At 45.7% G+C, this 8795-nt stretch overlaps 1 protein-coding gene across 2 annotated transcripts in view; it reads left to right on the top strand.

The window, feature by feature from the left end:
- Nucleotides 1–4897: 4897 nt before the first annotated feature.
- Nucleotides 4898–8795, top strand: part of NELL1 (neural EGFL like 1) — a 947998-nt gene continuing 944100 nt past the window's right edge. Inside the window, exon 1 of one of the 2 annotated variants that reach the window (XM_007497168.2) lies at nt 4898–5488. In XM_007497168.2, the coding sequence (XP_007497230.1) occupies nt 5440–5488 (49 nt within the window). In that variant the 5' untranslated portion in view covers nt 4898–5439. The remainder of the gene's footprint in view (nt 5489–8795) is intronic. The other variant, XM_056802023.1, reaches the window with a different exon arrangement.

The following is an 8795-nucleotide window of genomic DNA, read 5'->3' as shown; positions in this document are numbered from 1 at the left end:
AATTGTATTTCCAATTGACATGGTTCCAAATCTCTCTTATCAAAAAAAGACCTCAACTTCCCTTTAATCCTCTCAAATGATCTCAATTCCTACCTCACTGACAAAATAGAAATCATCAAATAAGTGCTCTCTCATTTCCTTCCTTCATACAGCAAAAACTCTTGATTTACTCTCTTCCTTTGCCTCAGTCTCAGAGTATAAAGTAGCCTTCCTTGACAAAGCCAACACTTCTATTTGGTCTTTGATCCTCTTCTCTCTGGCCTCCTCCAAAACTTCTTCACATTGATCCTTCTCTGATATCATGTTCCTCCATCCCTAGGCTATACAAAGTTGGCACTAAAGAGATGCTATAGATCAGCATTGGTGAGGTGTTGGCATACCTGCCACCCCTGGCATGGGTTGGGGAGCTGCTCTGGTCCCCCTCTTCCCAGCATCTGAGGACATTTTTTTGCATGCCCTGCCCCTCTGTCCAGCCACTCAAAGCAAGCATTCCCCCCTTCAGTGCTCTCCTGTAATGGGGAAGGGGGGCTTTCTGGGCACTCAGACTCAAAAACCTTTGCCAATGTTGCTATAGATGGTTCATAGGAAAGAAGCATCTGAAGATATGGTTCAAAAGATGTTAATGAATAGTAGGAATTTTACCAAATATAATTTCCTGGTTTGGCCAACAGGAGAATATGAGGAGACAAGTAAACAGAAGAGGCTCAAAACTGTGAACCTTGGAATTCTCATAACATAATTGAATAGGATTTAATGTTGGAAGGAACCTGAGAGATTGTTAAGTTTAAACACCTCTTTTTATAGGAAAGAAAACTGAGGTAAAGAGAAATAATGTGACTTATCCAAGACCACTGAATACTGGGATTCAAACCCAATTCTGACTCAAAAATCCATCATTTCTTCTACTAAACCCTGTTGCCTACACTAAGAGTGCATGTGGTTGTAGATAATAAAGAGCATGGCATTATATAAACTGGCATACAATTTTGGGCACACAAATGAGGGAATACTGCCTCATGGAAATTTTACATGGTTTGTGCCATTGAGGCCCAACCCTTATAAATACCTACAATCAAAAACTTTCCCCAGGAATCAGTCTTTTTAAAAATAATGAAATGCCCAGTTATCTAGGAAATATTTATAACCAATTAATTCCCAATTTAAAGAAAAAAATTCCTTAAATTTTGTCTTGGAATCTATGGGTTCCAAGGCAGAAGAGCGATAAGTGACTTTCCCAGGATTGCACTGCTAGGGAGTGTCTGAGGCTAGATTTGAACCCATGACTTCCTATCTTCTAGCCTGTTTTTCTATTCACTGAGCCACCTAGATGCCCCTATTAACTTTTTATTATTAAAGATGCAATGCTACATTGTTATGACAAAACAGATATTTTGTTTTCAGTGGAACAACCTATAAGCCTAGTTTCATATGAATTATTGATTACAGAGACTTTAAGATGTATCAGCCCAGTTGTCTCACCCAGTTCTTGCCTTTTGTTTGGCCCTGAATAGTGAAGTCTCAGAGGAGACAAGATAGTTAGCCATATGATTGACCGATTAGGTGGCATAATAGAGTGCCAGGCTTGGAATCAGAAAGATTTCTCTTTCTGAGTTCAAATCCATCCTCAGCCACTTGCTATATGATCCTGGGCAAGTCACTCTACTCTGTTTGCCTCTGTTTCCTCATCTGCAAAATGAGCTGGAGAAGGAAATAGCAAACTACTCCAGTATCTTTACCAAGAAAATACCAAATGGAGTTATGAAATGGAGATATGACTGAAAAATGATTTAACAACAAAACAGGGGCTGATTTGAGCAGGACACATTAGACTTGTTCTGTTTGATAGCAGAGAATTGGGGCTGCTCCCAGTTAAAACTGGGAGTAATGAATAGAGATTGAAAGCTATTCCATAGTGGAATGGGCTGCCTTAAGAAGTGGATTTTCCCCTCTTTGCAGGTTTTAAAGCAGAAGTTGGAAGGTCAGTTGTGGTGTGTGTTATAGTGGAGTTTCTCTCTTTGGTCTGGATGACCTAACTGGTATCTGAGGGGGACCCTTCCAGCTCTCAAATTCTGTGATTCTTTGCCTCTGTCATTGCAGATTTCAAGATACATTGGGCTTTTGAAGTTTTCTAAGAGACCATTGCAATGATTAGAGGTGTTGGCATCCATCCTTGCCAAGTTCTATTTGAAAAGTACTGAGAAGAGAGGAAACATAGCTCACACAATATTATAGACTGTCTAGCGTTCTACTGCAGAAGACTTAACTGGACCTGGGGAATTCTTCTTTTTAGTTTCTGCAAGGTGTTATTTTAATGTTAGACTTACAAATACAACCTCCAGGCAGAAAGAAAAAGTCCTAGCTCTGTAATAAAAACAGTAAGGCTGCTCTCCCCTGGGGCCAGAGTCAAATCCCCTTGGAGATGGAAGGAGAATTGGTTGAAATGAGATTAGGCCTGAGTCTTGACATCAGTTTACTTCTTCATCTTCCAACTTCATTTTTGGAATGCACTGGGTCCTGTGATTTGTGTGTTCACTTTTCTTTCCTTTACTAGTGCTGTCAGGCTGCTGTGCTAACCTGTTTGCTCACTCTCCTTTCTGCCTGCCAAGGGACCCAAATGTGGGGCACAAAGTGGAACAAAGACCCAGGAGGAAGAATGACAATGAAAATAGGGCAAGGAACAAAAAACAATGTAGTCAAAAAATCTTGTTTTTAAAGGATTTTATAATCTGACAACCTGGAACAAAACTATTTCTCAGAATACAAAGGAAACAAAGGAAAAGTGGAATTGAGAACAAAGAAATTCAAATAGTTGATCCTTTGTAATGAATGGAACTTTGGATAGAAGTCTCTGTAGAAGGGCTGTTAAAGGATGGAAATAAGGGACAGCTTATGGGGAAACATTACTTTCCATGTTCTGAGTTCCAAGGAGAAGGCTATGAGGAAAACTGCTGCATCAGGAGCTTTAAATCATGTGGGACTAATTTAGTGTAAATCACATTTTCTGTGGCTTCAGTTTTCATGACTCCGCATCCAGTCAAATAATATATGAAAATGAAAATAAAGATAAACAGTAGGTAGGAGACACAAGGGAATATCAAAGGTCAAAGATCTCTATAGAGAAGGGTTAGAGGCTATATTATTATTATATGGGGAGTAAGATACTTTTGTTTCCTCTGAGAAGCATGGACTCTCAGTAAGGGGTTCAGAAAATCTGTTCCACTATAGAAAAAGTCATAAAGTTTCTGAGATGTGGGCAGGGAGCTGGATCTGGGGATTCTTCATAAAACCTCCACAAATGTCAATATGTGGATGGATCTATGATCTCTTTAATATGGATACTCACACATTTCATTTGTATCTTCTCATTCTGGACTGTGCTTGCCCACAGCTTTCTATAGAGCAAGGATCTCTCCAAGGTGCTGGAGGCTTTACTCTGAGTCCTTTAAATGTATGTGGAAACCAAAAGAATACTCTCTCAGTCATTCCTCATTCCCACCCAATAGCTCTTGAGCACTTTTCTCTTACAACACACTTTTCTTGGATCATCACAGCACCCCATTTCTTTTGTTCAGGTCCTTTTGGTTTAATATGCTTTAGGTCTACCTTCATAGCCCTTTGTTATTCTTTCAGTTTTCAGTCTTAAGATATTGCTTTAGACTAGTGATATAAAACTCAAATAGGAAAGGGAGGGGTGGCATTTAACATTGTCCTTAAGGATCCCAGAAGGCTACAAATTTGCTTAGTTTTAAAAGTAATGTTACCTATGATTTATTGTATTTTTATTTATTTTGTTATATATTTTTTCAGTTACATTTTTGTGTGGTTCAGGCCACACTGGGGATTGTTATGTGTTCCTGTGCTGGGGCTGAATGTTTGACAGTTCTACTTTAGACAGAACCAAAAAGTAGTGGGCACAGTAAGTGGCATTTGGCTTGGAGGAAGGAAGGAGTTCATAAAGACTTCCAGATGTCTCAGATCCGAACTCCAGTACCCCACCCTTCTCATGAGATCACTGCCTATCGAGTTTTCTTCTTCTTGACATCTTTTCTGGAAGAGACCCTCTCCATATCCCTTCCATCTCTTTCCCTCAATGCCAAACTAATCAAACTTAAGTCGTAGGGAGATTTAACTGAGAAAGTTACTTAGAGATGAATGGAGGAGACAGGAGGTGGTGGGAAGAGGTAGGAGGAGGACAGAGAATCAGTGCCCTGCAGTCTCTCTTCCCCGCCGCGTTCCCATTCCCCTCCCCCCAACCCCAAGTCAGCTGCCAGGGCGAATACTCTGTTTTAGAAAGCCGGTGTAGGCAGTGGTATTCTTTGGGGAGGGGCCCTGCTGGCTGGCTCGGCAACTGTTCTAGATTACTGCTTTCCGTGTAATGAACCCAGACACTAGTACTCTGCAGGCTACTGGAATCCGATAGGATGAGTCTGTAACAACTTCCACAATCCCCAGAGCAGCTCCGCGGTGCCAGGGACGAATCTGGCACCTCGGGACGCCTGAGCTTAAATAGGAAAGGGACTCAACCGGCATCGGAGAGACAGCGTGCTTTTATCTATTTATTTTCTACCCTGCTCGGACCCGTTGTTTGATGAGTCCAGCACAAACGGCCGTAGCAGCGGCAGCAACCCAGAAAAAGAAGCAGTAGCAGTAGCAGCAGCACCTCTCTTGCCCGCCGCCCGCCCTCCTCCTCCTCCTCCTCCTCCTCCTCCTCCTCCTCCTCCTCCTCCTCCTCCTCCTCCTCCTCCTCCTCCTCCTCCTCCTCCTCCTCCTCCTCCTCCTCCTCCTCCTCCTCCTCCTCTCTCCTCCTCCTCCTCCTCCTCCTCCTCCTCCTCCTCCTCCTCCTCCTCCTCCTCCTCCTCCTCCTCCTCCTCCTCCTCCTCCCCCCCTCCTCTTTCATCCTCCAACCCCCTCTCCCCACCCTCTACTGCTGGGTGAAGAAGGCGGATCCAAGCGGCTCCGGAGGGGAGCGCAACCTGCCGGAGTCGCCAAGCCCCTAACGTCTTCTCGGAACCTGGAGGGGTGCTGAACCGCAGCGGTTGGGCTGCTGCTCCTAAGTCACCAAAGCCGCCGCCTTTTGGGCTGCCCAGGGGGTGGGGTGGGTGGGTGGGTGGGAGGGCGGGGCAGGGCAGCTGGGGCAGCCTCCCCGGGCACAGCGCACCCTCTCCCGGCAAGGCGCATGGACTGATCCCGGAACGCAGAGCAGCACCGCACCACACCAGCTGCTGCTCACTGACCGAGTCTTCTCTTGCCCGCGGTTGTGCTCGGGGCTCCGCGTGGTCTTCCAGTCCCCAGCCTCTCCGAGTCTCCCACTCCTCACCCTCCCGCCATCAACTTTGAAGGCTCCGTGCAGTGTGGGCCACAAGATTTCCGAGAGCTTTCTTTATTTCTTCTTTTTCCTGTGCGCCCCTTCCCGCGGGGACCCACCGGGAGTCAGTGCCCATGGATGTGATTTTGGTCCTGTGGGTTTGTCTGAGCGCAACCAGGTCAGGTAAGCGGAGTCCCGGGATGCGTGGGTATTATTCAAGGGAAACTGGGAAGGGAGAGGAAGCATCAGAGCAAAGCGCTGGGGCAGCGGGAGCTACTGGCAGCCGAACTGCTCTCCAGCATCTCAGAGCTTCTTCTTGAGGGTAGGGGGCGGTGTAGATTGCGAGGCACTAGCTCTTTTCTTGACCCACCAGCCTTGGGGTAAGAGGGTAGGGAATCCCCTGACTTCAGGGTAGGGAGAGGCAGCACTAGAGCTGTGAGGTGCGGGTGCTAGCAGAGCGGATGCTCTTTGGGAGTGCCCTCAATACTGATTCTCCCTGAGTCTAGGTGGCGAGTTTAGCTGGCCGAACCCGTACCCTGCGTTTTATCCAGGGGACAGTGACTGGGAGTGCAGCAGAAGTCAAGCCCAGATGGCAGACCTCCCTTTCCCCCAACCCCCAGCTCCTAAACTTGAGAGGGTCTTAGGACACCGCCCTCCCAACCAGCAGCGTGGCTGGCACAGCGGGGCGAGGAAGCCGAGCAGCAAAGAGTCTTAAAGGGAGCCCTGAACGCATAGCTCAGACCTTTGCTTGGGGCCGACAGCAGCTGAGTGGAGATGCTAGAGAGCAGGAGATGAAGAATCATCTCTACTCCTTGGCAGAACCCAGCATCTCCGCCCCCCCCCCCCGCCCCGCCCCAAGCTTGGGCAGTAGCCCCACCTGCAAAGTGGAGAGTTGAGCAAATGTCTCGGAGAATTGGAGCAGGTTAATCTTGGGGCCCCCTATCTCCCTTCTCTTACCTACTTCGAGGAGATTTCTTTTTTTTTCTTTTTTCTTTTTAGTTCAGGATAACGGCCCCCTCTCTCTACTTCACTTTGCCTTTGAAGTCTCAGACTTATTGGAAAATTCTTGCATCCCACCCCTCACTCCTCATCCCTTCTCCTCTTTTTTCCTTCACTGGCCATCCTGATGGCTGGTGACGGGTGGGGCGCAATGAGGAAAAGGAGCCCAGTCCGTTCTTTCCTCTTCGTTTGACGACTGAGGACAGTAGCTGGGAGAAACTAGGTTTTTGACCATCTCTAGGGAGTTGGAAAGTGACCCCGTGGTCCTGATCAGGGAACCCTTTTCAGTTCCTGCCATTCTGAGGCGCAGCTGCCTTTCTTGGGTGGGTTTGTAGGTAGCGTCTCTCACCCCATCCCACCTTAGCCCACACTGACCCCCGATGCTCAACTATGAGCGCGATTATGTTCCTTTTTTTCTTGGAACCTCCGCGATCCTCCTTCCCTTCCTTTCCTTACCTGGGGAATCCAGATGTACAGGAAGAAGGTGGAAGAGGGGGCAGGGGAGGTTTCTAAGAGAGCAAAGTTCCTGTAGCTCTCCCCCATCATTATGACTGAATCTAAGTTGGGTTTGGAGAGAGAAAAGAGTCCTGTCCTCTCATCAGCTAACCCACTCCTTGCTCATCTCCATCTCTTCCTTTCTCCCTCCTCCCCACCCCAATGATAGGAACTGTATGGGACCAGATTCAATTTCCCCTTTGCCAAATTCAAGGAACAAGGATGCTCTTGTCTGGAAATGGCTTCAGGCTTCTGAAAAGGGTGAAGAATGAATGACATTCCTCCCCACCCTCCCAAAGCAGGTCCATGACAGCCTCTTTAGGAGTCAGTTTCTTCCCCATTGCTTAATTTTGCCTACCCCCCACCTTTGCCCTGCCCCCAGGCTGAATGGAAAGGCAAGGAAAAGCTCATTCTGGCTTTGCTCAGCTGTCTCTTGAGTCACTGCCCATGAGGAGGGGTTATTCTTTGCAAAATCTAACTTCCAACACCGAGGTCTAGAGCTTGAAGTCTCAGACCCACCTGGACTGAGGGGCTATGCCCAAGAGCTCTTGTTCTGGTTTTGACAACACTCTTCTTCAGACTTCCAAAGGAGAACTCAGTTGAACTAAATTGACTTCTTCAGATGCCAGCATAATAAGTATTCCCAAGCAGCAGAACCTAGGGATCACCGATTGTCCAGCTTAACCACTATCGCCAGAATGAACCTTTCCTTTAAATATTCATCTAAATATGCTTCCCTATGGAAAAGAGCATGTTTTCCACTACTTGTATTAAATTCCATCTTAAAAAGTGAAGTATGATTTTCTTTCCTGAAAGCCTCATTATTTATTATTTGGGTGACAACCCTGGATTCTTAAAGGTGCTGCATACAGTTCTAGTTTCTCCTAAGCAAACTGGGTCCCTATACATCTTTTTTAGGGGGCCTAAATTTTGAAGACTAGCCTAGCTAAGTTTGAGGGAGCCATCATCAAAGGGATGGTCACCGAGGAGACAAGTCTTTTTTTTTCTTATGTGAGTATGTACATGTAGCTTGGTAAAACTTTTAGCTATTAGTCAAGGGTTGGGTCAGCTTTGATGAAGGGAATGTATCTACATGAGTAAAGTAAAAATACTTTAGGAATCATATTAATTAGGAATGTATCGATCAGTTTGTACTCTTGGAGTCAGTAGCAGTTTGTAGAGGCTCACATGCTTAAGGGTGGTGACTGGGAGAAGAAAGATACCCTGGATAGTTTAAGGTCTTCTCTTGCCAAAAGGGAAGAAAATGATCCAGGTTGGAACTAGTGTCCCTGAACTTGTTGGAATGGAGACAGTGGGGCAGGTAGTGCTCTTGGATGAAGCTGGTGCCAAATGAGCAGGACAAGTGAGTGATACTATGTGACAATCTCCATACCCTCTAAATTTTCTACCTGCCAATGAAGTTCTAGATGCTTCATCCTGGTTGTAGCTTTGATGCTTTGGAATACAATTGGGAAAATGTTAATCTTATATGTTACTTGCACAGGGTCATATCTTGGTTTTCTAAAGAAGAATCAACAAGGGACCTTGGAGATAGTTGGAGGCAGGGGAGGATTCTGACCAGATTCCCTTATGTGGAATTTGTTAGAATGTGTTAAGGTTTTTAAAAAATTCGTCCAAAGAACTCATTATCCTAGAGTTACACGTCAGTCCTCCCAATAGGTAGCAAAGCTTGCTTAGCGATTAGTTTATCTGAAACTGCACACTCACTTGGAAAGTTTATTTATCTGGTGTAACAATTGTTTCTTTGGGTTGTTAACAGTCAAGGATGAAACAAACATGCCAGTCGCTTAGTGAGCTACTCAAATATCGCCTCTTTTTAGTGGAAATGAATAGATCCTATCAAACTTACTTTAATTAAAGTGGGTCTCAGAGCAGCCAGGCTAGCAGTAGTTACTTAACTTACATATGAAAGATCTAATGATAGGTGCCATGTGGAAGTGCTGGGTGAATTGTTAATTCTGATGACATTTATTCA

This window comes from Monodelphis domestica, chromosome 6, assembly GCF_027887165.1.
Source record: "Monodelphis domestica isolate mMonDom1 chromosome 6, mMonDom1.pri, whole genome shotgun sequence".
In the NCBI taxonomy this organism is placed as follows: Eukaryota; Metazoa; Chordata; class Mammalia; order Didelphimorphia; family Didelphidae; genus Monodelphis; species Monodelphis domestica.
This window is presented reverse-complemented; position numbering and strand designations above follow the sequence as displayed.